Here is a 27,348-nt window from a genome sequence, read left to right on the forward strand (position 1 = left end):
TTTCATAGTTACTAAACGATATATAAAATATAGCACTTAGACTGTGATGGCATAGCATAGGAAAGTATAGAAAGTTCAGTTTTGTTGAGTTATCATGCCATTATTTTGATAAAGATTAAAAATATAGCTTTAGAGCAAAATTATCCTCTTTCAGAGAATGGTACTTTAATTATGCTTTTGCTGCTAACATTTCTATAATTTATTAAGTAATGATTAATGCAATATATAATCATGTAATGTTGAAAAATTATTCCTATTCTTAGTCCTAATATGAAGACACATTAAAATCAATATAACTGAACTGTGAGTCAGTTTTCAAATGCTTTTGTTTGGCTTTTATTTCTCAGAGAATGTTGCTGATTTTCCAGGAACTTCTCTAGACTGGTCCCTATTTCATCCCATTTAAAAAAAATCCTGGAAATGCCCGTGAATTTTACACTTGGTATTAAAATAATTTTAAAAAATTAATTTGATAAACTGTTGTTAGACGTGACTTTACCAACACTTACAATTACTTAAAAATTTAAGGTTTCTATTTTCACTTTAGCTGAAAATAAGAGGAAATTGTGACGTCACCCCCTTCATGGGTAGTGTTGAATGATTGGCCACGCCTCTGTGCGCGAGGGAGGCAGGCTGTAACGTGAACGTCAGGGTGGTGGAGTCTGATTGAAGCTACTGAGAGCAGAAACTACAGCAGGAGGAGGAAACACAAGCTATACTTGTGCAAACCTGACAGAGAGCTCCGTGTAAAAATGGCGTACCACAGTCCATACAGAGCCCCCCCACACATCAACGCTCCTCCGGACCAGGGTTTCCTGTGGAATATCTTCCAGAGGTAAGTGCAGGAAAGCCGGGTTGTTTCGCTGCTGTGTGTCTGTCTCTCACTTTGCTTCGAGGTGAAAACTGCTGTCGTGTAATAGCGCGGGAGGAAGAGGGTGAGACTGGGTGGGGGTGACACTAAATATTTCATTGAGAGCTCCCTGTTTTTGTTTGTCGTTGCTCTCATCTATGCATAACTCTTTTTCGGGACAGATTTCCCGGAGTGAAATGACTGATTTTCAGTGTTACAGTTGAGCCTCAGTTGTGGAAGTAGTACTACACAGTGCGCAGTACACAGCCTGTAGCTGCTTTATGTCACATCTGGTACTACCTTACATTACTACGCGTCTGCAGTGCCGCATAGTTGTATTGATGATGTTACATTGTGCCGAAATGAAGTCAAAGTCAGTCAGCTTGCTCAGTGAGAGTTTTCAAACCTGGGTTCAAGGACCTCCGGGAGTCCTTGAAGGGTTTCCCCTCCGCGGTTTATCCTAGCAACGGAATCACAGCTCCATTCAAAATGTTTTATTTATGTCTCCAGTGAAAACCATCTTCCACCAACACTTGAGTCTGAAGAAGTCAGAAAGAAATGATATAATATTCTAAAAAAGCTGGATATGACTAACTGGATCTATTTAAAACACATTGGAGAGCTTATTTCCCAAAAAACATTGTTTTATGTTGGATTTTTGGATGTTTCCTCCCCCTCCCATATTTGGATGTTAAAGTGTCAGCCACTGATAGTCATCAGTTTCAGCACAGCCTGAGTCAAAAGTGTGTCAGCAGCCAAGAAGGTCATAGAGTAGTAGGCAGAGAGGGAAATGTTCATATGCCTTGGTCCCTGGCAATAGTAAGCTATAGAGTTATGTAATACTGCAGAAGATTTTTTTTTTCACATTAGGATGCTGCTGGCATTGCAAGGCTCGAAACACCCTTTAACTAATTATTTATGTATGGTGGGAAAGCTTTAAGGTATCACATGTACACATTTTGCCTCTTTGAGAAGGAGCACCTTCTCGTGGCTGCATGCATCATTGTCATGTCAGGCGTTATTGTGACTATCATAAAAACATACAGTCATCTGTCACATGAACCATTGCGCTGCCTCATCTGCTGCCCCTCAGTGAATATCTGGCAGAGCTTTGCTGGAATTCCCTCGGTCATGTGGTCAGAGTCAATGGAGCATATTGACGCAGAAGGCTTTGCAATCCCTTTTACACACACGCACCTACTAACCCATGACTCACCATCCCATTGTTGGACTGCTTTTATATACATGTTTGCTATGATATGACTACATCTGAGTGGATGCGCCACGACAAGATAAGAAAAGTAGGCTATTTGACGTCTGCCTGGCTAGATGCTGAATGAGTCACTCTCTTCCTTTTGTGTGCATGCTCATGGATGGCTATGGTATGATAAAAATGTTTGAATACTGCATTTCAAGACTCAGACTTGACTGAGTAGTTCCTACTCACCAATTCTCAGCTTTTAATCAAATTACACATTGATTTAATCAAATAACTACTTGGCAGAAACAAATGTACCTGACAAAAGTTGTTACACACGCAGAGCTAACCGTAATTCTTTCTGCGACTTACTTTATCCTTAGATTAAAAAGGTTTAAAGTAGGAAGAGTAGCAGTGGAATTTTCAAGCTTGGGAGCCACAGCACCAGTGCCTTACTTTTGGACCAGTTATGTGGAAAGTAGGACGGACTTTTGTTCCGCAAGCTATATTCCAGCCTGATTGCCTAATAGGAAACAGTGAAACATGGGAAAATCTGAGCAGAATAACTGACTCAGTCATGGTGTTTTGTCCCCCCCCCCCCCTTCTTTTAATATTGTCCCACTGCAGCTTTTACATAGAAGTTCTGTATTTGACAGTGTGAATATGGAAACACCAGATGGTTAACTGCCTGCCTTTGCAGGCAAGAAGCAGTTTTAATGATGCTTTCATTCTTTTTTTTATTTTATTTTTTTTTACTGTTGAGGTAACTTCGCCTAAGGCTGGGCGTGTGAGCTTGTAGGAAGAAGACAGGCGGAGCGGGGGAAAAGAGAGCTTATACTGTACACACACGTACTTCTTTTAGATAATATCTCAGTGTTTGGTAAAGGCTGGGTACCCCCTCTGCCTCCACCAACCCAACCTCTGACAAGGCTCTCATTTATGGCAGCATGCTGAGAGCGGTTCCTTCCCCAGCAGGAAGACCAGGCGAGACCGCGTGTTTGTTTTTCTTCATTTAACAGGGGAAATGCACACCGACATATAGCTGATCACCGTGCCTCGATGGCTGCAGTCATAGAGTTGCGGCCGCGCAAAAACGAGTCACAGCCGGGAGCAGAAACCCAGCACACTTTTTGTTTTTGTTGTTTTGTTTTGTTTTGTTTTGTTTGTTTGGGGGGTTCCTCCCCTCTTCTTCTCTGCTGGTATTCAAACTGTGTTTGTTGAGTGAGCTCTGTGTCAACAGGTTGGGCCTGGCAGGTTGCTAAGGAACAACTGAGTCACTGGAGTTTTGACTAAGCTAGATTTCAAAAGTGTAAGGCTGATATTTGTGCCAGAGTCCAACCTTATAATGTCTCTGCATCTCAAAGAGAGACTTGTGGCAACATTCAAGCAGACTATGATGTGTTTTTGTCCTTTATAGTTATCTATACTATCTAAATGTTCAGCTAAAGATTTGCTCTCAGCTCTATGTGATGTCACTAAGAGCTGAATTCCTAATTGATCCTGACATGGTGAGACTTATGACTTGATGGCTGTTGGTTTGGATCTCTAGCTTTGTAGAGTGAAGAACTCTACAAAGCTGTGGTTATCGCATACATTGAATGGTGATTGGCTGAGAGCATCAGCAGAAGCTGAGATCACCAGCTGTTTAACATGTAGACTGCAGGAGTTGTTATAGCAACAAGAACTAATCATTCAAATGGTAATGGATCACTGCTTTGATCAACTTCTCCATTTTGATCCCAAAGTCTACTTATTATCTCAGTCTGTTGGGATATTTTCAAGATGTGATGTGATTGGCTAGAGGTAGCGCTGGTGAATTTGAAATCTGCTTTGATTGGCTGATGTTTGCAACTTCTGGGAATTGAAAAGCTGAACTTTTATCAATGTTTCAGCTCCAAAGTAGTGGGAGGGAAGTGAAGCTGCATCACCTAATTCCCAAGGAGTGAAGGGCAATTGAAGGCTGAAGTGTGCACATATGAGGGCATCTTGAGCACAGAAGCCCAACCCACCTGGTGTTTAAACCTTCTGTTTATGAGGGGCAGCCAATCAGAACAAAGTCTTCTAAAAGGGCCAGAGGAAGGGAGCATAATTATGAGATAAATTAGGATCTGTGTATCAGGAAAGCTATTCTGGCATAAAGACATAGAAATGACAAAGATTGCTCTCCTTAAATATACTGTAAGTGTACATTAATAATTACATCGCATCCCATTCCCTTTCTTTGCTTAAAGTCTGCCAGTGAGTCACCACATCAGTAGCACTTTCCTTCAGTTCTTTCTTTAAATACCTACACAGAATAGAAATGTACTTAAAGAAGCAGCACTACCTTTGAATGCTTTACTAGTTTTGGTGGGATGAGGGCTCCATTAGGGCTAAAACACCTGAATAGTTGGTGAACTGTGACAGTAAATTCAATGACCCTGGTCTATGAAGCTCTTACCCCATTTGCTAACGTTTTAAAGTAGAAATGATCCATAATAATTACAGAAATCCTAAGTTTAAAGCCCTTTGATTTGTTGTCACTTCACTTGTAAAACATATTCAAGTAATGAAAACTAAGTTTTCCAGGATCCAAAGTGACCTGAGAAAACTGGCTCAAACAAAGAGCAGTGCTTTTTGCTTGCTAGTTTCCAGTCAGTTAATTTACTAATTGTATGAGCTGTAACTTCAGGATCTGGGACAAAAAGAGACTAATTTAATTTTCTTGAGTAATTCTGCTTTGTTTTGTGAAGACTTTTCTCTCTCTCTGATATAATTTAATTAAAGTGTCAGTGTTGTTGGCAGGAGGCAGCCTGATACAGTCTTTTATGTATTGCCAGGCAGCCAAAATAGCATTGCTGTGCACATATGTCAAATATGAGAAATTGTTAGTTTTGGTTTCACTATCACTTAAAAGAATCTTCCAAGCAGACACTACGCTGTGGGCACTAAAAGTTACAAAGCCACAACCTGTTTTAGTTTGCATTCTCAGGACCAACACACACTAACACACACAAACCTTTAGACCTTGTCTGGCTGGTTTCTCTGAGCGTACAAACTGTCTTGTGCACCCTGATCACAGACTCCCATTCATTCTCTGTGCACTGTTGAAACACTAACACATGATCAGCAGGATGAGGTTTCAGTTGGCGAGCGCTGGTGCATGCTGCTTTTGTGTGTTGGGATTGTGTCCTGGTGTGAAGAGGTTAAAGCAGGCAGTATCTAATCTGTGTTTTCCTCCACAGGGTCGACAAGGACCGGAGTGGAGTGATATCAGACACGGAGCTTCAGCAAGCCTTATCGAACGGTATGGATCAGTGTCTTGGAATTTCTGCCACTACTGTTATTGTCTTTCTTTCCCGTTCTATAAATATCTATATATATCTCACCTCTTCTATGTCAATATATCATTTTTCCCTTTCTTCTTAATTCCCTCTGTTCTTCTTTGCTTCCCTGTGTGTGTCTCTTTCTTTGTCTCCCATCTCCTCGTTACACACCACTGGTTACTGGCTCAGTCTTTGATTTAAGCAACAGCATGTTAAAGCAGAAAAATGGATGGGGATTTTATTTTTATCCCATCGATAGCAGGTGAACCGGATAAAAATGAATGGAGTTTTATTTTTGTCCCAGAACAGAGGAGTAGGTGAAGAGTTTAACGGCGTAGCTCGAGAGGAAATACTTTGATATTCTTCTGTGTCCCAGCAATGACAGCCAGTGCCACACTGTACAGGATGCTAACTGAAACTGTGGGTGTGGATTTTGTCACACTCTTCAAAAGTTCAAACAAGATGAATACTCTCACATCATCGTAATAGGAATAAGCACAGACTGCTTATAAAAGATGGAAACTGGCTTTTGTTTTGTTGACACCAGTAATAATGACCATATTTATACAAAAGCGTGTGAAGTTAACAAATCCATAAACTATAGAAAGCAAAACTGGCACAGGAGTTCACACGATGGGTCAAATAATTCCAATAAAATGATCCAAAAGGCACCAAACCACAAATAGTTTCTAAAGGCAATGAACACCTGCCATTTATAGGAGCTAACACATGCTTTTATACATGGAGATGATCTCTGATGCTGTGCTAAAATGCTTGTGTGGACAGAGATTAAAACATGCTAATGCTGACATAGGCTAATAAAGCATTTCTATTTACCTAAGTCACTCTGAAAGCCATTTTATTGTGCTTTCTCTTCTCTCTTGCTCTTGTATAATTAAAAGTGAAGCACAGAGTTTTTAAAGGGGGGACAATAATGCATAAATCTGCCTCTGTTTAGCAATTTAAGCATATATGCAGTGCAATTAAACAGTAGCATGACAGAATTAAATCATAGTTTCTATCCCCTGGTAAACTTGGATGAATCTTGTGTGGTTCATCAGCAGCTGACGATGTTGACATTTATTCAGCACTTACAGTCTTTTAGCGCGATAATGTGAATTTGCAATGTATTGTAGGTGACTGTTAAGTAAAACCCTTTAGCAGGGTTTTAAAGGCGAGTCAGCTGGAAGCAATTAAATGTCAGCCATGGATAACAATCCCAATCATGCCTGTGCCACAAAGGCTAATGGTGGCTTAATTAACTAGTTAGCTACAGCTCATAAACTACTTAAACTTTTAAACTCTTGCTTTTGTCTTTCATAAAGTTGTTTGTGAGGCTGGGTGATTTTATATAAGCAGTGTGCTTTCTCTCCTACAGAATGTATTAATCTGATTGAAAACCCAGGGATGTTTCATGAGGTTTACAGCTGCTAGTAATGGAGGCACAGTCCCTCTTAGTCTTGTAGCTCTGCAGGGGGAGCTGCATTCAGACAGGGACGAGGCTTCATTTCCTTAACAAATTAAAAGAAAAGAAACAGAGTGCTTGTTATTCCTCCCCAGCAGTTTCGGGAGAAGCACTGAATAAATGATACGGGTCATCTTCTCTGTTCACATCCTGGAAAATGAAGTCACTTATTATTTGTTTATGTATTTATTTTTTTATGCTCGTAATGATGAGGAGAGCTGCCACAACAGGCATCTATTTTCCTGCCACACTCATCGCTGCGTCGCTTCTTGACCTTGTTTGAAGTGAGACGGCACAGTTGGGTTAACGATTAATGTGACACCGTTAGACCAGAAACTGTGGCAAAGGGTTGATGTTTGTATATTCATTATAATATAATGTCTTCCCCCATCAAGCTTTTGTTTGATTTGCTCCAGCAGCTTTTCAAAGACTTTTCAGCAGATTACGCTGCCCAGAAACCCATTTTTCTGGGCACTTCAAAAGAGAGAGGCAAAAAAGAAGTGTGAGAGCCAGCAGCAGCACTGAAAGAAGCTGTTATCAGGCTGCGCAGTGACTCTGGCACAGCATACTGATTAGTGTGTAGTGTGTGTGTTTGTGCGAGGCAAGCGTGTGCGTTGCTCATTTCATCAGATTTTTGGTTTTTTTGCCAAGGGTCAGGGAGTCTCTTCTTGTTTTTTTGGACTCGCTGTTGTGTTTGTTTGCTCCTCACTGCGTATGCGTGCGGCGAACGGCAGGTTTCCCGGTCCAGTCTCTCCTAGTTCATTAGATTCATTGGGAAATGAAACAGAGCCAGTCAAGCTGAACACGGTGCACTGCATCCTGTCCTGCAGCTTTGTAAAGACAGCCCGCCGTTCGACTGTCTGTTGCAGCTCTACTGTCTCTGCATTCTGCTTTTTTGAATCAGTTTCCTGCCATCAACTATGCTTTGTCTTCTTTACCCTCGTCTCTGAGGAGAGCAGAGAGCATCAAGGTTCAGGAGGGAGGCTGGGCCAGTTAAACTCTTTCATCCTCTGCTGCTGTTTCTGCATCACATACTCTGGTTTTCTTATCGTCCATCAGCGCTCTGCCTACCTGTCTTCTGCACATAGAAAATGATCCGGGCTTCACTTCACATGTTTCTTTTTTCCTTTTACTTTGTGCAGAAATCTTTTAATCTCCTGCTTTTTTTTACATCTATTTTCTTTCTCCAGGTAGAAAAAAGAAATCAGTCGGCTAGAAAAAGGCATTTTAAACATAGGAATATACAACATCCCCTCTCCTCTCCTCTCATTTCTCTTGAGGATATGGTACCGGCTGTTTTCCTGCCATGTCCTCTGTCTCCTTGTCCTCTCTTACTCTGACTTTGTCTCTTTGTCTCTCACCCTTACTTAGACAGACACACAGAGAGGGAAAGTGAAACTATCTTCCCTCCTCTCTCTCTCAGTCCTGGGTGTTACCGTGATGAAACAGTGATGGCTCTGTGCTGTTGGAAGTGCACGTGCCTGTCTGTTTTGTCCGTATGCCTTTTAGCTGGGCCATTTGCTATAAATATGGATTTTTTTTCTGGCCTCGTCTCTTTGCTCAGCAGTAAGCAGATACCCTACCAACTTGCCTCCATGCTCCCCCACTCTCCTGCTTGAGTTATTTGTGTAAGAGCTCCACTGAAACTGCTGACATGCATAGCGGGCTTGAGGAACTCAATCAGCAGCCCTTTCCGTTACACTTGTACAAATGTACACTTTTGTAAAACCTGAGCTGAGTCAGATGGCATGGATATTACCCAAACAGTGTTAAGCTTTTCAGCATTTCCACCTTCTGGTGAAGGAGCTGCGTCATGCACTGAATATGTTAGATCCAGTCATTTTCTAATGGCGTGAGGCACCGGTGCCATTTTGACTGGATTCCTTCTTATGCGTTTTCCTTATATGTGACCACAAAACACACAGAGCTGACTGTACCAGTCGCTTTAATTATAATTCTCTTTACTCTGAGCAATGACTTGCTTGGATGCTCTTTGAGCGACTCCCAGAAAAAGCTAAATTGCAATCACTTAGATTTATATTAATTCAACGATAATCAAGCAGCTCTGTCCCTTTGCTGCTCTCAAGGTCAAACCTTTACCTGAGTCATACAGGATGTGAGTTTCGGGAGGTTTCAAGTCTGTGTCGCTACTTTGTGAGCGTAACATTTAAAGTGTGTTTGGAAAAGTTCAAATCCGTGTTTGCTTATGTCAGGCGTGTAGGGGACAATCGACTCACTGAACTCCATCACGACCGTTACATGTATGCTTATACACTGCGGTCAGCGCTCTCCGTTTTTCCACTCGCCCGCCTCCCTCCTCACCTCCTATATTCTCTCACTTCTGTCCACCTCGCCACTGGCAGTTCACCAGTGAGAGGGGTCCAGTGTGTGGACGGGACAGAGGGAGTATTGTCCCAGTCTGTCATCAGACGCTCACAAACATCTCAGCCATACTGACCGCCTCACACTGGGCAGCCGCAGTGTGTCTAGCATACATTGGTGACCTCACAGCTAGCTACTGGTGTGAGGTGTGTGTGCATGCATGCGTGTAGAAGAGCCCGTGCGTCTGGAAAGGTCACAGCTTGTTCTCTGCTCTGCCTTTGGGCATTTTACTGCTGGCTCTAATGTTTGAGTAGCATTCACAGCATTTTAGCTGAATCCATGTTTGAACATCCAATTTTTGCTCATGCCAACAGCTACGTAACACTGTAGTATAGAAATATCAAAGATGCATTTAAAGGAAAATTAGAAACACTGTTTTTGGACTAGTGACAAACTCTTTTAATTATAGTTAGAACTTATAATAACAGCCTATAAAAATATCTGAATTTTTTTGCTCCCGAAAATTCCAGTATCCCTCGGTATTTGTTACAGTCAACTTATTACATTTAATAAAATAATTGTTGACATTTTACTCTGGATTAACCGTCAAGTGGCATTTTTCATGATCCTAGGTGTATATCCATATTGGATCCTGACTGGTTAGACTGATATTATCTATACAGGTAACAGCCAGATGTTCTATAAAAGCAGAAGTTGTTGCTGTTTGCTAGTTTGGAGCATGTAAGTGTGTGTTAACACAATGCCACAGTCTTCCTGGGAGGCGTGATGATTTGGCCATGTTTTATAGCCACAGGACCTGGATGCCTTACAAAGTTGAGCATGAGCTCCTCTGTATACCAAAGTAATCGAGAGTCAAATGTGAGCTTTAGCTGTTGGCCATCTGTCCAACAGCTAAAGCTCACAGTGGATCTAAAACAGAATGACTGAAAAACAAAATCAGCAAGCAGTGACCCGCTTAAAGTCCAGACCTCAACCTGATTGAAATGCTGTTGCAGGGCCTTAAGAGAGTTGTGCATAAATGAAGTGAATGATTCGAGTGTTTCTGCAGATTTTTTTTTTTAAAATTACCTATTAAAAATAGTTTTAGTACTAGTAATACAAACATAAAAACATGAATTATGTGTTTGACTATGAATTGTCGGTGATCAAAGTATTAGGGAGTTTCCAGTTTATCTAAATTGTTGTGTTTAAATGTGCTGTAGCACATAATTCACTACTATTATTGAAACGAAGAAGTAACAGGCAATAATTTTGTAATGAAATGTGTGTGTGTGTTTTTTTTAAAGCATCTGTTGCACATTAAGGAAGTATATATAGAGATGACAAACAGAAAGGTAGCCCGATTAAAGAAGCATTCCTTTAACATGGTCATAAATGACACCACGCCATTCATTTTAGTCGATGAGAGATGTGGTTTGATGAAAAAAGTACTTGTGAGAAATGGCAGCAAAGAGACATGCTGTAACGCTGACCCGCTTCTACAAATTGCCCTCACATCTATATGCTAATAATACTTTATGATTGTTGCTTTAGTTCATCATTTAGTTCGTTTTGGATGAAAGTGGAATATAGATTCTGGCCCAAATCCCAGCGTCAGTAAGAGCCTAAGGCCTGGTCCCAAAACAGTTCTATCCACAGTCCTAGACGGCCTCAGCCATCAATAAAACAACCTGAGCAAGAGAGAGGAAATGACTAGTGTCCTCTGAAGCCACAGTACTTAGTGTACCAAAATCTTAAAGTTTTGAGGTCCTGAAATTGTTTCAGCTTCATATTATTTATTTAGACACTTTAATGGACTTTCCCAAGTAAAATCGAGGTGTGAATAAATCAACAATAAAGCAATTTCTGTGTTATGTTTGATTTGAAACCTTTTTATTTAAATGAGATCCTCTTATCTAAGCTCTTGAGGCTCGTGCTGCAAACCTGCTTACTGCTGTGCTGGCATAGCTGTGGAGGAAAATCAAAAACAAGCCGCACGGTGTGAAAAACGCTCCAGAGTTTTGGCAAGCTGTTAAAATTCTGCAGAGGCTGTTTTAGAATCTGCAAAAAGAATTTCAGGAAACAACCTTAGGTCAGCAAATGTAGGCAAGAGAGCTCAAGGTACTGCAATGAGAACCAAACTGCAAATGTTTTGTTCACCTCATCTCCTCGGGTCGCTTCTCTTTTGTTATCTCTGCTCCTTTTGTGCGCTTCCTTGCCTCCCTTCGCTTCTCTGCATCTTCTCAGACAGCTTCTCTTTATTCCTGGTCCTGAACTGCCAGCCTGCCTGTAATAAAGTGAGGTGGTGAGTCAGCAGCTATCTAGATGGCCTGATAAATCTCACTGTCTTGAGAGTGTGAAGCAGGCTATAAAAGTATAAACACTCACCTGAAGTAAAGACCTATCGCTCTTTTTTGCGCCCACCTATATGACAGGTAGATTCACTTGTAATTGAAGTTTGTCCTCTAGATAAAAAATAATGATGCGTAGCTGGAAAAAAAAAGACATAAATTGTCAAAAAACTCACCCCTGCTTTTTTAAAAACCTGCAAAAGTCTTGAGCCACCCCTCATTTCTTTGTATTTTGCTGGGAAAATGTGCCAATGGGTGCAATAACAGATATGTAGAGAGAGAATATTGTAACAAATCTTAAGGTCAATATTTGATATGACCACCTTTAATCTTCTGCACAGATTGAACTGTCTTAGTCAAGCTTTCCTGTCACTTCTTCAGGAATAGTTCTCCAGGCTTCTTAGAGCTCGTCTGCATCAATGCATCAAAGCTCACGGCAAATTTCAGAAGTGCTCGTTCTTCTTCATTGCAGCCACCACATTCTCCTTTAAAGCATTACAGACCCAAAACGTCGGCTGCATCCTCCAGAGGCCGCATTTGAAGGCCGATTACATCACAACCAGGCGACGAAGGCTGTCCCAATTCGTCGACTCCTTCAAATGCGGCCGACAAATGCGTCCTTCATTTCCCCGAATTTGAAGGATGGGTCGGGTGTGTCCTTTGTGGCCCACCATATCCCAGAATTCATAGCGCGGCCCAGCCAAATTTCAGCTGCCAACAATGGTGGCTGTTTTAAGTTTTAAAATTACTCTTATTGATCTTTCTGGGCCACAAAATAAACTTTTAACATATTTTAAGGCGAGAAAGTAGCTGTATAAATTACAAATATCTGCTTGGTTTATCAAGACATCGCATATTTGCAAAAGTGTACCGACGTTTTCGGAGACGTCTGTTACCCACCCGCTCGATAGCAAGCCGGGGGGTTCAATGGTCACTCCAGCCGGCGAGAGCAGCGGACTCCCGGCTTCATCGTTTTCAGACCCCCGCTCTTTCGCTACTCAGGTTAAACATGATATAAGTCACTCGGATAACTTAAAAATGTAATTGTTTGCCTTTTTTCTGTGTTTTATTTGTTCCGGAGTAAATTGGTTTGGCTGAGATCAAAGTTATTAAATTAAATAAAACTTTATTAATCCATCGGGTGGATTCCTCCGGGATTTTCACACAGCTGAATAAACGTTAAACAGAACTGTGAGACGGTCGAGAATTTACGCCAGTGTCCTGTTATATTTTAGATAGCAAGGAGCAGACGGCCGAGTTTATTAAACTCCACCGACACAGCGGTCTAGACCGTCCTTATTCACAGTCTCGCACTTCCGGCCTTCTCGGTCTTTGAAGGACCGGGCCCACGTAGACCGCAAAGACTGGGTCCTCCGAAGGATGCAGCCGACGTTTTGGGACACAGCTAGTGTTTGCTTGATTTCTTCATACTTAAACACACAGACATGCACACATGCACAAAAACTCATAAACATGAAGACACAACATATCTACCTCATCCAGGAGATAAAACTTTGCCCAAGAGTACTTGAGAGTAGAGATGGCACGATACCACTTTTTTATGTCCGATACCGATATCATAAATTTGGCTATCTGCTGATACCAATATGAATCCGATATAGTGTATTTTTTAATCAATAAAACTGTTTTTTTAATATCTTGCTGCTTTTTGTATAGGTTTATACTCAAAAGACACTGCACCCAAAATATTTCATAGTTCAGCAATACTGATCAATCTAATAAACTTAAACCTACTCAATCCTTCATTTCTGGTATTTTAAAGAGTAAGCAACCTAACTAATAGGGTTCTAAAACTCAACTGATTGAGTTTTGGTTGACCACCACCTTGATTACCTCATGATGCTTAATCGACGTAATCAACTTTAATTTGATGCAGTGTGGGGAAAAAATGCACAGAAATCAATTATTTTTTAAGAATAATTAAATAGATCCAACATCTTTCTTCAACAGAACTGCAGACTGCACAGATTGTACCTTCCCAAAGGAAAAAGTACCATAGCTTACTAGGGTATATTAGACTTAATAGTTACTATATACAGTAATGGACTTCTGTACATTTTATATCTTTGGGTGTAAGATTCGGATAATTATTTATTAAAAGCTAGACATTTTAAATGAGAATAAGAAAGAAAAGTATGTCTTTGTGCCCCCCTTTTCCCTGTTAATGCCCTATCGGCCCCCCTGGCTAAACTTTGCTAGATTCGCCCCTGCACAGTTACCAGCCGTCAGCTGCGTAGAAAAGGATCCTGGTGTAGAAAGTAATATTAAATAAATTCTAACAACAGCTTATCAAGCTTAAACGTGCTGCTGTTATTAAGCTGCTGGTTTCCTCTTTCTGCCGCGAAGTGGGCGATAAACAAGAGAGACGGACTGGCGACAGAAAAGCCGATCAGCTGATCATTAATCAGTTTAACGATGGAAGTAGCAGCAGGAGAGAGAGAGAGAGAGAGAGAGAGAGGCAGTCGCTCCATGTATCGGTTGTTAAGCTTAACGCAGGAATGCTTTACAAACATTCAGAGATGAACTTACACACTTGCTTTACTTCTCTCTGTTGTATCAAAAAGTGATTGTCTGCCAAAAACTGATTTCCGGTATTTGCCAAAAAGCGATTGCTCATATTTAAAGTGCTATAAGTAAGTTATTGGGCTATAATATGTTAAACATATGTAAAATGCATCCCTTATGGATGACATAAAGTCATCTTGAGCCACAAACAACATTCTTGTAACAAGATAGAAGACGCAATCAGTTTTTGGCAGTGACTTTTATATAACCTTTATTTATGCAGTAAAAAAAATCTCATCAACATTAAAAATGTATTTTGTAAGAGTAAGTTGCCCAATAGGACAGCAGAAATGGCACCAAATATTACAATAGTTCAGTAAAAATATTTTCAGTGGGGATAAAGGAGCGGATTGGTTACTGCTATTGGTAAGTACAAGTTGTAAAGATACTTAAAAAACAGATAATTTTTTAATTCTTTATGTAACCCCTTTGTAAACCCTGTTCACTGAAGTCTATTTACGAACATACGTAAAGATATTACACATAAAAAATACACAGAAACACTGGAAATCAGTTTTTGGCAGACAATCACTTTTTGGCACAACACCTGCTACAAATACACACAGCCGCTCTATCACGTGAGCACACTGCTCCGACGTGCTACGGTTATGAGCCGAGTTACACCGTGTCGCAAGTTTTGTTTTGATATTTAATGGATCGATTACATTTTTTATTTCCCTCCGATATCCGATCCAGTAATTTACATCAGGATCGGACCAATACGTAATATCGGATCGGTCCATCTCTACTTGAGAGTATTTATATATTTTTGCATTTAGTAAAATGTTTACTTAAATTTTTTTATTTATTATGGCATATAAATACAATGAAAGATTTATACAGTTACTCGATTACCAAAATAATTGGCAGTATGGCACTGTTATGCTTTCTAGATGGTGTTGCGTAATAGGGTAGCTGTGGCTTAGGAGGTAGCGCAGGTCACCTACTGATCGGATCCCTGGCACCTCCAGTCTGCATGTCAGTAACCCCAAGTTGCTCTCAGTTTAGAGACAGTGCTTGTGAGAATGGGTGTGATTGGGTGAATGTGGCACATTGTACTCCGGGAGAGTAGAAAAGCGCTGTATAAGAATCAGTCAATTTACCATAGATCAAAATGTAATGTTTTTTTCTGCATTAATAATTCCAACTTTTATTAAAACAATCCTGCTGACTTAAATAAAGCCCCAAATCATGACAAAGTCTTCACCATGTTTTCCAGATAGACACTCAATGTTGTACCTCTGTCCTGCATTCCTCCAAATAATCATTATAATTTAAACCAAAATTTCATTCGTCACATTCGTCAGTCAGAGTTGTTTGTTCTGTGTAGACACAACACTGGTTCATCCCTTGATTTAGATCCAATTTTTTAATGATTTACATGTCAGTGTTAAATTAAAAAAACCTTCAGAAGCCCGGAGAACTGTTACTGGAGACCACTTAAAAAAAATTCCCAGCAAGCGTGACTCCTTGGGAGCAAAACATAAAGAAATCGGGGGTGGCCTCATAGACATAGGCTGTCTTCACAGCATAAACTTTTGATTTGTCATTGCTGGAGTGGAATTAATCACAGTATTAATGCCTCTGTTCTAATCAAGTGTCCTTTGAGGATGACGGTGTGATAGTGAGTCAGCAGGCACAATAAATCATGTTAATGGCAGACGGTTTGACGTGCCATTAAAGGACAATCACAGTGGATTAGTAACATTTGTGATAGGTGATATCAGGGATTGCTGCTTTCTGCAGGTTTCAGGTCCCTGCCACGGCAACTCAACAGCTGCTGTGAAAAAAAGTGTCTGCAAAATCATTCCCTCTTCACTCATTCACATCTCTCATGATAACACACATGAGACTACACTAATGATCATCATTTTTCATTATCATCTGCTTGATGGGTTACTATGGTAATTTTCTGATTTATGAAACGTAAAGCGCCGCAGTGTGGGCTTGTTCACATTGAAAGTCATCTGCCTTACATGGACACTACCAATGTATTTCATGCACACTGCACATATAATCATAATAACAGTGGCAGGAAGTACATTTTGTAGATAGTACAGTCAAGTATGTCTACAGTACTGTTATGTTTGGTCAAATTAAGCCGGGCGTTGCATTTCAGTTATCATCTCGAGATAATGAACTCATTAAAAAGCAGTAAAATCAGATTCTTTCTTGGGTATGTCGTGGTCTTAGGAAATGAATACAGGCCCCGCTAAAATGCTAATCTTGTGAAATGTTTAATTAAGCTCCAATAGCAAGAAGAGTGTTTATTTTCTGTTTATTGCGATGATGCCAATTTTAACTGCAGTTCCACACAATTGGTGTTAAAAAACAAAAAATCCCACGGCTGTTGTGGCTCCTACAAAACTCTACTGCACTCCCTAAAGATTTATTATATCATTACTGCTACCTCAGCTCTGTTATCATTATATCAGTTTCTTTGGGGCATTTAGCAGCTGGATGTTGCTGCAGGTCTTGGTGTATTTTTAACCAGCGGTCCTCTGTTTCACAGGCACGTGGACTCCTTTCAACCCAGTGACCGTCCGCTCCATTATATGTAAGTGACCAGTGACGGTGAGACAACCAACTTCCACACACTGCCTCTTGTTCTGAAAATATTCAGGTTGTTTATCTGCCTCCATGCCATGACAACCAGATTAGTTCATTAAACAGCGAGCAATCTGAAGACACAAACAAGCCTCTGCTGTTCTTCTGCTTTAGTGGAAACCTGCAGCCATCAATAAAACCAGGAAGAGGGGAATATCTGCAAGCAAATTGAAAAGCTGGTCCTCAAGGGCAGCTGAGAGTTTCTTCAGACTTCAAATATTGATCTGTTGACTCTTTTATAATATACAGCTGAGGTTAAAAACTGGAAACTTTGCAGGGTAGTTGAGCTTTTAAACACACTGACTCTGAATCACACTGTACTAAACGATTCTTTTGTACTTTCTGTACACGAATAGCTGTGGCTTATTTATTTTTAAACTCCAAGACCAGAAGTATGTTAAAAAATGTCTGTCCTTGGGTCTCGCATGTACTTTGCACTCTCCGTTTGTTGTGCGACTTCCAAAGTAAATCCGTATAATTCCATCGCCTCTCCTTTCCACTGCACCATGCGCAGTAAATCCATTGTTTAGTACTCCCACAGCAAGAAGCCTATCGTGTGATAACACTCCCTTTGTTGGGAGGTAATTGGATTGAAGCGCATGGGGGTGAGGAGTGGAGTACTGGTGGGGGGATCAAGCTGTTTTCTTTCGCTGTCTTATGAGGCAGGAGTTAGTCAAGTGTGAGTCTTCCTGTCCCACACTGTTAATTCTGCTGTTCCCTGATAGCCCTGCAAAGATGTATGCAGTGCCATACTCACTCTCGTGTCCTTAAAACTGTCCCAACCACATTAAATGTCCAGAATGTCTACCAGTGTGCGTGTATATGCATATATGTTGACAGTACTGGTGCATTTAATATGCGTTATATTCTACTTCAGCCATGTTCGACAGAGAAAATAAAGGCGGGGTGAACTTCAACGAGTTTGCCGGTGTGTGGAAGTACATCACGGACTGGCAGAACATCTTCAGGAACTACGACAGGGACAACTCCGGCTTCATCGATAAACAAGAGCTTAAGCAGGCACTGACTGGATTCGGTGAGCAAAAAAGTATGCTTGTGTACTAAAATTTAGGGTGCTGGTGGAGGGCTCGATGGTCTCTAGGCTGTTTCTACACGGTCAGTGTTTTTGTCTTTTCAGTTTTCTGTGTGTGTTTTAGATACAGCAGCTAGACACCAAATGAGTATATTTTAATCCTACTTTTTTTACTGACCACCACGTATACAAATGCTTTCAATTCATATATTTTGACACATGTTAATTTGCGACTTTAAATTGGCCTGTAAAAAAGCCAGAAAAAGTTGGGGTGCTTTGCAAACTAAATTCAACAGGAAGTGCTACAGACAACTAATAAAGTGTTGAACATTTGAGATATGGCTGTTTGTTAGCAGGCAGGCCAGTTTATCACCTTGACATAGTGTTGGAGTAAGTACAAAATGTTGTTTGGCCTTTCTTGATAAGACGTCATCTGGGCGACGGCATCTGACTCCAAAGCCAGCATTAATGGTGTTTTCACTGCCTCCAACTGTGCAGAAAACATGCCGAATAGTTCCAGTTCTTTAGGATTTCACGAAGGGAGAACACAAAACACAATCGTTAGTCAAACTACAGCAAGACAGTTTTATCTTCTGAGTTTAGAGCCACAGAAGGGAGTGGCAGCATCTTGTGGACTTTCTCTGCATTCAGTGGTGGAGTTTAAGTTGCATTGTTTTGAATGCATTGCTGCCCGAAGGCCTGAAGATCATTGCCATTCACTGTTGGTTTTCAGCCTTGTCTGCTGTGTGCATATATTAAAGGATTTTTTGAACAGCAGATAGTATAACCTGCTTTGTACTTATACAGTAAGAAATACGGCTATTAGACTGTGTGTCTGTGCTCTCTTTACACTGTTAAGACTGTCATGTTGCTCATTAACCTGATGAGTTGCTCATTGGTGCTGTTTAAGCATTATGCAGCTTTTATCCAGTCTCATTTTGCTCCAACTTTTATGAAACAATTTTCTTTCACCAAATTGAGCAGATGTGTTTTGTCAGTATTAAATTCAATTTAAATAATTTACTAATCAGCAGTAAAGTGACCAAATTAATAAATAAAAAAAAGAACCTGTGAATGAAATGAGAGTGAAATCTGCCTGTGGGCTACATTTGTGGTCAATGAAAAAGAAAGATTTCTTCTAAATAGCTGTTTTACTTTGCATGTTTTTGGTGTTTCTTTGTGTTTCTGTATTTTCTAAATCTGCTTCACGAGACTCCTGAAGATCAGAAGACACAGAGGCTCATATTCACTGTATTGTTTTCACTGGCAGTGGCAGGAGCCTCTCAGTAAAGCAGATGTACAGTATCACACTGATGGCGGCTGTCCTGTGAATGCCTTAATCTGACCGTATCATAACATGTCTCGAGTACAGCCACAACTTGTTCTTCTGCCCAAGCCAGTCTGCGTTCATTCCACCCAGCTTGGAGCTCTGCCGCAGTCAATTTGCATATGTCATGGTTCACTTAAAAGTCATTACCTGGCCAGGAGCCTCGTGTATGTAGAGGATGTCATGCCCTCAGTGGCTCCAGGAGCTTCTCACAGTCTCAAGGTCCAGGATACAAATTAAGGGGTGGGGAAAGAAATCGACACAGCATAGCATCCTGATAGTTTGTGTGGCAATATTGTATCGATATAGGGACATCAAATATCAATATTTTATTATTCAGTGACAGTGTTGCTGTGCTAAACTGTCTCATTTTGTAGCACAGAAATGACTGAAATGAGATAGCTGTATCTTATTGGATAAAGCAGATACTGAGAAAGCTGTACTTTGAGGACATAGCTTGCAATTAAAAAAGGTAATAAATCGCAGTAAATGTTTTTGTGATAGCATTTTGCAAAAGTAAAGAAAACAAATCCCAGTCGTATGATGTTGCAGGGTGCGTGGTGATTCCCACCTCAACGAAGACCCAGAGGTGAACGTCCAGCATCTGCCATAGCAGAGTTTAGACCAGAAATCAAATGCTTTATAAATCATCCTTTGTCAGAAAACAAACTGAGTGGGTGAATGTGTAGGACAGCTTTGAAATGACGGCTGTGTTACTGTTGTGTGCAGGCTATCGTCTATCGGACCAGTTCTACGGCACACTGATAGAGAAGTTTGACCGCCAGAGGAAGGGACAGGTGGCCTTCGATGACTTCATCCAGTGCTGTATTGTACTGCAGGTAACAGAGTCGCACTGACTGTAGTGTGCATGTAAAAGACTTGAAGTGGACTTTCAATCATGTATTTTTATGAGCCAGTTTCTTCCTTCTCAGTAATTTCATGCAGCTATAGAAGAGGCTGCTAAGTGTGACAAAAAGCCTAAAGAAGTAAATGGTATTAATAATAATGAGATAGTGCTTCTGGCTAATCTGCAGTAAATCCTTTTTCTGTGCTTTCTGCAGAGGTTGACTGATGTTTTCAGGCGATATGATACGGATCAGGACGGCTGGATCCAGGTTTCATATGAACAGTATCTTTCCATGGTCTTCAATATAGTATAATACACACGGCTCACCACAGAAGAGCACAACTGGACACAACTGTGCCAAAGCTACCGGCACCTCCCGGAAGTCTGCCATGATGGACGCTGCAAGATCTTTTTAATTTTTAATTTTTAAAGCCTTGCTGTTTGTTTGTTTTTTTTGTTTTTGTTTTTTGTTTTTTTGTTTTTTTGTTTTTTTTGGGGGGGGGGGGGGGGGTTGCCCTACTTGTTGGGCTGTTTCACTTTTATTTATAAAGTTAACAACACAATTTTTCTGTTTATTTTCCAGATCATTTATCTGGAAGTATAACTCAAATGCTTGATATAATAAAAAAAAAATCTTGTAGTGTTTTTGTTTGTTGACCAATCTGAACATTGTCTGTGTCGGCGACTCCGTGTGGGGGAACATTATGGACGCATCTGTCTTTCTGTCTGTCTGTTAATGTTGACATTAAATGTCTTAACTTTAATTGATTACATTAAAAAAAAGAAAAGAAAAAAGATCAGTAGAGAGTGAAATAATGCATTGTAAATACGATTTCAAATGCATTGCATGCTTTTCAGGGAAATTTCACCCCACAGTTGAAGCATGCTTTCCCTTTCTCTTGACTTTTTCCTCAGCCCTATTTTGCTCAAAGCCATGTTTACAAAACTGTGAGAGCAGGAGACGCCCTGCTTTGAGATTCACTCACATGCCAGCTTACATGCCATATTTGTACAAAATTATTTTTAACAGCAAATCTTCAAATGTGAGAACATACAGTTGGGCTTTTTTGTTTGTTTGTTTTTTTGGTAGAGGGTAAGCATAATGCCTTTAGTAAAGCTTATTTTTTGTGCATGATGCCTTAAAATGTGTACAAACAAACAAGAAAAAAACACAAAAGAGAAATCTTTTATTAAAAACAGAAATAAGAGAATCTGATGTGGAGTTTGCTCTCATTATTTCCAGCTTCACAAAGCCTGGCATGCCTGGCTTTGCAAGGAAAACTGTGGATTTAAGGCTCAGTGTCTCCCTCTGCTGTGTGTTTCCGGTTTTTACCACTGCAATGCACCAAGCTTGTGTGCGTCCCAGAACCTTTTGCATTTGTTTTTGTTTCAGTCGGAAAGGTAAAAGAGTTGCTCCTTGATAGCACAGTTCAATCGAAGTAAGCCAGCTTCGTCAAGTACAGCTGAGGTTATATTTTTGCTTTGAGATATTTTTCACTGAACTTTGTCGTTTTTTTTAAAGTAGTTTTTTATTTAGACCTTCTAGGTTTTTTCATGCGAGTGTTAGCAATGGCGCTAAAACATTTGCGGACACTGACACCACTTTTAAGGTTTAATTGTCAGAGTAAAACATCTGGAAAAGACTCTATAAAGACAATTTTAGTTCCAGTAAAATCCTACAGCGCTCAGCATGGAGGCGAAGACACGGAAAGAGGTGAGAGGAAAGTGCAATCACATGATATGAACGCTAGGGGGCAGTACAGGCTGCTAGGGGGCAGTAGAGGCTGCTAGTAAGGTGAAACAAGCTGTGAACAGCTGTGATTTAATTTTGGGGTATTTTTCAGTATTTATTTTATAATCCTTGTTCACAGCAGATGTTATTCATTTTTTTAGTTCCTAAGAGGAAAAACTAATAATAATAATAAATTTGAGCTTTTTTTTAAATTTTTATTTTCCTTCCAAGAAGCCAGACTTTCTTGTCATTTTAAATTGCTCTTCTTGAGTAATCGGCCCCCAGACTTTATGAAGTTATTTCAGATAGCTGTGATTGCTAAAAGACATAAGTCTATGGCAAGACAGCTTTCTGTATGACCTCTGCAAAAAGTTTCATGGGCTCAGTCACTGATTTTTGGGTCCTATTGAATAACAAATTAAGCTTCTTGCTCATTTTTAGATTTTAAAACGGAAGATTATCTGTGGTATGAAATTGCAAGGTCATGGCTAACAAACTGTCAGTCACCAACATCATTAGTCATGAGGTTTCATAACAATAACCGGTCTTTCCCTTCTTCAGTGTAGGGATGGTGAAAACGCTCATCAGCTTCTTCAGATAGCAATTGTTGGCATCACAACGGCTACAGCCATTTTTAAAACTGGCTGTGAAGCATTCAAGCATAGAAATTGCACCTTACTGAAGGGATGAACCAGTGCGTCTTTCTTTACTGTAATCTATGACAAATGCCAAATGCAACACAGTTTGAGGTGCACAAAAAAGCATTTTTGCACAAGCAACGTGACTCCAGAAGCGTTATTAATAAACTTATTTCAGCATAATGCAATCAAATTTTGTTGTCCTTAACATCTGAAAAAACTTAACAAGTTGAGGATAAAAGAATAAGTAGCAGGCTAAAGAAATCAGCAAATGAACAGTATCTGAAAGTCATGCTCTTAAGAAATGAGGAATAAAATCTAGTAAAGACCTGAAACAGGGCCCGGAGCTTTAGTTGTTCCATCTACTGTTCACCAAAATCTTATCAGAAATGGTCTCAGTTGGAGCGTGGCTGTCAAGAAGGCGCTCTTAAGAAAGGGAAACAGCGAGGAAGTATTGAAGTATTCCACATTACACAAGTACTGGACTGAAAATCAGTGAGGACAGGACTGATGAAGTGTGATTCCAAATTTAAATTTGCAGCCCGGGCCACAGCATTAATGAAGTGGTCATAGTGACAACGTCCAAGGAAGCGCCTCGAATCTTCTTCAGGAAACCCGGAGAACGTTTCCTGAAGACTGCAAGAAAGTTTGAGTGAGACAGTTGAATAAGGATAGATCATTTTGAAGAAATTAACAGGATTTACAGAGCCAAGGCAAGTTTATTTATATAGCACAATTCAACAGCAAGGTGATTCAAAGTGCTTTACAGAGACATTAAAAACAAAAACAAGTAAAAAGCATGATTTAAAATTGGGGGGAAAAAAAGGAACAGTAGATAAAATCAGTAGTTAAAATGTAAGAGATGGAGAATGTGTCTCGACACTAATGACCCATTGTATGGACAGGACCCCCCAGAGTTTAGACACCGGTGGTGGTGAAGGTGAAGATGGGAGGCTTGGATGGAGCTTTGAGTGACCTGATGGTGCTGAACAAGCAAATGACAGAAGAGCAGTAAGATGTAAAGCATGCAGAGTAGAGACTGTTTGGCTCTGAGGAGGTGAACAAGAAGATGATTGGATTAGAGCAGGGGTCCCCAATCCCAGTCCACGAGGGCCGGTGTCCCTGCAGGTTTTAGATCTCACCCTGGATCAACACACCTGAATCAAATGATTAGTTCATTATCAGGCCTCTGGAGAACTTCAAGACATGTTGAGGTCATTTATACATTTAAATCAGCTGTGATGGATCAAGGACACATCTAAACCCTGCAGGAACACCGGCCCTCGTGGACTGGGATTGGGGACCCCTGGATTAGAGCAACGATGTCAGCATTGAGTTTGACAGAGTGAGAAAGTGGAAACGATGTAATGAATAGACTTGAAGCAGAGAAATGATTACAGGTCATTGAAGAATAAAGGTGGCAATACCAAATATTGGTATCACTTTCAAACTGACTGTTTTTGCCTTATATACTGTATTTCCACTCATTTGGATGTATTTCAATAAATTGCTCCACGTAGTTCTCGTCTTCCTTAAAAAAAAAGAAGAAGAAAAAAATAGGGCTCAAAACTTTTGCACAGTACTGTAAATATTAGAGGTTATTTATTTTTTTGCAAACCCACAAATTAAAAACCAATCCCGAACAGTTACAGTGCAAAGTTGAATTGTTTTCCCTGCTGGCTCCCCGAGCGCACACAACGCTGAAAACGCTTCTTTTCCCTTGAAATCACTCTGGTAGTGTATGAGTGTAAAATGCGGTGTGGGACAAATTGTCTTTGTGCCTCACTTCACCGGGCTTTGTCATCCTCAGAATAGCCTGTGAGGTGAACACATCCAGTAGCTTCTCTCCTGGATGTAGTTTCCTCTGGGTGTGGTTGACGCTCGGTTTCCCGGGATGAACCTAAACAATGTCAGGTTGACTGCCTGCTGCAAGTTAAGGCCACAATCACTGGCACACACACACTGACCCAAAGTGCTCACCTCAGCCCAGATGATATCTTTCAGAGCCTCGTTCACTGTCATTATTTTATCAACTCTGTCCACATAAGACAATTTACGTCCCATCTCCATCCCGCCTACTGTGAAGTTAAAGCTTAACGTCTCTGGGTAAGCCTCTTTCTAAGTGTTGTGGGCCGCACTGGTTTCTCCCTGTGCATCTTTCTCGTTCTCTGTCATTAGCTGCAGGTCAGACTGTGGTCTCGGAGAGAACGGGATCCGTGGTTACTGTGGCAATAAACCGGCCCGAGGTGCGTAATGCGGTGAACCAGGAGACAGCGAGGCGTCTGCTGGAGGAGCTGAAGGCCTTTGACAGTGACCCAGGCTTGAACGTGGCTATCCTGCATGGGAAAGGTAAGATAGTCGTGTGGGGAAGGTTGAGGCTTAAATTGAGGCAGATATTTGCAGAAGCGTTACAGAGTCTTGTTAAGAGATTTTGTTAGTAGTAATCCTCCTAAGTGTCGCCCAGATTCTCATCCTCTTATTTATCTGTAATTAATACTTAAGCACGTCAGGCTTACAGCCGATCGTGAATATTAAGGAATATCTCTGTGAGCATTTCGCCTTAAAATGAGTTGATTTTCAAGCCGGGCAATAATTTTGGCTGAAGGGAAAAAAACGCTGTGGCAACAGTGTCTGAGTGAGTAACCAACAAACTTTTAACTGGAAATAGAGAGAAAAAAAGTCTTAGTATTAATTCATTCTCTGTGTTTTAGCAGTATTTATACCTTGTCTTATGTATTAGTTAAAAATGGAAACTTGGCTTCCTGCTCACAGAGAGCACGACTGTTTCATTCTTCATTCATTTGCTGTAACAGAAATATGCTGGATATCAAATTAGTTTTTTAAAAGAACATATTTAAAATTCTCCTTTAATGTACCTTAGAGTGTAATTATTCTAGGAATGAGTTGTAACATATTTTTTAAAATAAAGAAATAGTACCCCCAGGTTTAAAGGCCACCATTAAAGAAACACTGCCTGGAAAGAAATGCACATCTTTGTTAACTTGCTGAGAAGATAATGAGACTGACACCACACTCAGTGTCTGTAGAGGTAATTCTCCTCAGTCGCTGTGATTGTGAGTGCTTGATGTGACAACTACATCAAAGCAATGGAGAAAAACTGCAAAGGTAGAGCCATCAGTCTGTTGGCTTAGCATTAAGAGTGCAAAGAGTAAAACTGGATCAATGTCAGCGGATGCTGAGGGTCATAGTGCACAGCGGTGTTTCTGCACAGTCAATCGCTACAAACCTCCAAACTTCATGTGGCCATCACCAAGCACAATGCAAAGCATCGGATACAGTGGCGGAAAGCACGCCGCCACTGGACTCTAGAGCAGTGGCGTGTTCTCTGGAGTGATGAATCACTCTACAAGCACTTCCTTCCTCTCCTCAGTACCTTCTATCTAACATTCACACTCCAATGAATGCGTCGGGAGCAACCTTACAAATCAGAGCGGGAGGCCATTTCTGGCCACAGTCTAATGCAGTTGTAGGATATAATGGGATACTCACTAAAAATGGACGTAACTTCTTTCCATCCCTTAATTTCTTCCTTACTTCCATCCTCAGCATTCATCCCACCTTCCCTCACATCCGCTTTACCCAGCTTTGCTACTATGGCTGCTTAGATCTCAACCAAACAATGAGATGACTAAGCAAGAGTGCACTCGGTAACAACACACACACACCCACACTTGTAAGGTAGCCTGCACTATGTCAGCCGCAGATCCAAAATTATGCCACAGCTCCTAATGCTTCTAAAAATAATCATATCCCACACACTCCTTCCTTTGGTGGAAATAATGTCTTCAGTCTGGATCAACCTGTCTGCTCCAGCGTCAGAGCGTACACTCCAAAAGCCGGAGCATCTCCAGATGATGGCTGCTGATGGCGCTGTGAAATGAAAACAGTGTGTGTAACAGAGTAATTAGCTTTTATTAAACTGGTGAGCAATTAGCAGCACAGTGGGTAAAAGTCGCTCTGTCGCGATTCCCTCTACATCTGTAATCTGATTTTAATCATCGAGCCACAGTTTCCTGTCAGCGGGCTGTCCCGTATTCCTGCTCCAGGATAACTTGACGACTGACCTTCAGTGATGATTAGCAGTGCGTCTGTGCTGCGAAATGACAAGCGGGGAGTTTCTAGTTTCAACGTAGTGGTTCTGCAAACATAAGGAATCCATTTTGTTCAAATTAGCGCCGACACAGCTCTCATTCTTCAGCGTCCGAATGTGTGTTTTTAAACTTATGAAATTAAGAGTAATTGCTTTCAGCGGGTTTTGAATATGCTCGGACATATTTGGAGTGTTTGAGATTCAGATTTCTGTGGGCGTTTGTGGTTCAGGTGCAATCAGCTGTGTCACTGTAAGACCTGAACAGATGGAAAGACACTTTGAATGTTTTTTAATTTTGCAGTAGCTCCAGAGAGTGAGACAGAGGAAGGAGGCAAAGCTGGTTATCATGGGTTGGTCACAGTATTAACTAGTTGCTCATGTAGTTCATTCAGATTTATGAGGAAGCACATTAAAAGTTAGCATTTTATTCTTAAAGAGAGGGAAGTTTTACTTTGTCACAAAGTGCTGTTTCAGTTCAACTGCTGCATGAAACACCACAGCAGGTGACGTACAGGTGTTTGCACATTAGCGGCTCTTATCACCTGACTGTCAGTAAGCCGTTCACAATATTTTCTACAGCTGTCCTTTCTCACATGTTGCATACAGTAAGGAAAGGTGAGAGAGCTGCCTGAACACGGGCAGAATGAGGTGTGGTTAGTGCACCAGACCATTAGCTTTTTTAGTAAACACTTTGCAGTTAAAGATCGGCTGATTTGCACTCTCACATGCGCTTCTTTCGGGTGCGTTCTAGAGAAGCAGTCAGCGGACCAGGATGTGCAACACCAGCAACATAAAGCTCAGCGAGCTCAGTGAAATTCAGCCATCGATAATAGTTTTATTTTTATTTCTGCTGCGATATGTCAAAATGCCATGTTGAAACCGAAAAAATTGCTTCATAAAAATGTAAGCACACAATTATATAGTGATTTCTAACATATTTGGCTCGGAGTCACTAAAGAAGAGTTAGCGTGCCAGA

The 27,348-nt window shown here is 40.7% G+C and overlaps 2 protein-coding genes across 4 annotated transcripts in view; both read left to right on the plus strand.

Annotated features, from left to right (window-relative positions):
* The first annotated feature begins 625 nt into the window (after positions 1 to 625).
* Positions 626 to 21,107, plus strand: pdcd6 (programmed cell death 6). Of its 2 annotated transcripts, none has more exons than XM_085172192.1 (6): positions 626 to 835; positions 5,273 to 5,334; positions 16,590 to 16,634; positions 17,562 to 17,732; positions 19,774 to 19,883; positions 20,106 to 21,107. In XM_085172192.1, exons 1-6 carry the CDS (start codon positions 753 to 755, stop codon positions 20,202 to 20,204), a joined length of 570 nt encoding a protein of 189 aa, XP_085028318.1. In that variant the 5' UTR covers positions 626 to 752; the 3' UTR covers positions 20,205 to 21,107. The 2 variants fall into 2 exon arrangements, with proteins under 2 accessions (XP_085028318.1, XP_085028319.1); XM_085172193.1 differs by having other exon boundaries at positions 633 to 835; positions 17,562 to 17,720.
* Positions 21,108 to 21,228: 121 nt separating this feature from the next.
* LOC146511222 (uncharacterized) overlaps positions 21,229 to 27,348 on the plus strand; it is a 54,978-nt gene continuing 48,858 nt past the window's right edge. For both annotated transcript variants that reach the window (XM_085172191.1, XM_085172190.1), the window contains exons 1-2: positions 21,229 to 21,605; positions 24,440 to 24,610. In XM_085172191.1, the coding sequence (XP_085028317.1) occupies positions 21,446 to 21,605; positions 24,440 to 24,610 (331 nt within the window). In that variant the 5' untranslated portion in view covers positions 21,229 to 21,445. The remainder of the gene's footprint in view (positions 21,606 to 24,439; positions 24,611 to 27,348) is intronic.

The sequence above is a fragment of the Neolamprologus multifasciatus genome, chromosome 9, assembly GCF_963576455.1.
Source record: "Neolamprologus multifasciatus chromosome 9, fNeoMul1.2, whole genome shotgun sequence".
Taxonomy (NCBI): domain Eukaryota; kingdom Metazoa; phylum Chordata; class Actinopteri; order Cichliformes; family Cichlidae; genus Neolamprologus; species Neolamprologus multifasciatus.

Coding starts and splice junctions, on each gene's coding strand:
- pdcd6 (XM_085172192.1), top strand. CDS start 753: ATGGCGTACCACAGTCCATACAGAGCCCCCCCACACATCAACGCTCCT. Junction 836..5,272: donor CTGTGGAATATCTTCCAGAG/GTAAGTGCAGGA, acceptor TTTCCTCCACAG/GGTCGACAAGGACCGGAGTG. Junction 19,884..20,105: donor AGTGCTGTATTGTACTGCAG/GTAACAGAGTCG, acceptor TGCTTTCTGCAG/AGGTTGACTGATGTTTTCAG.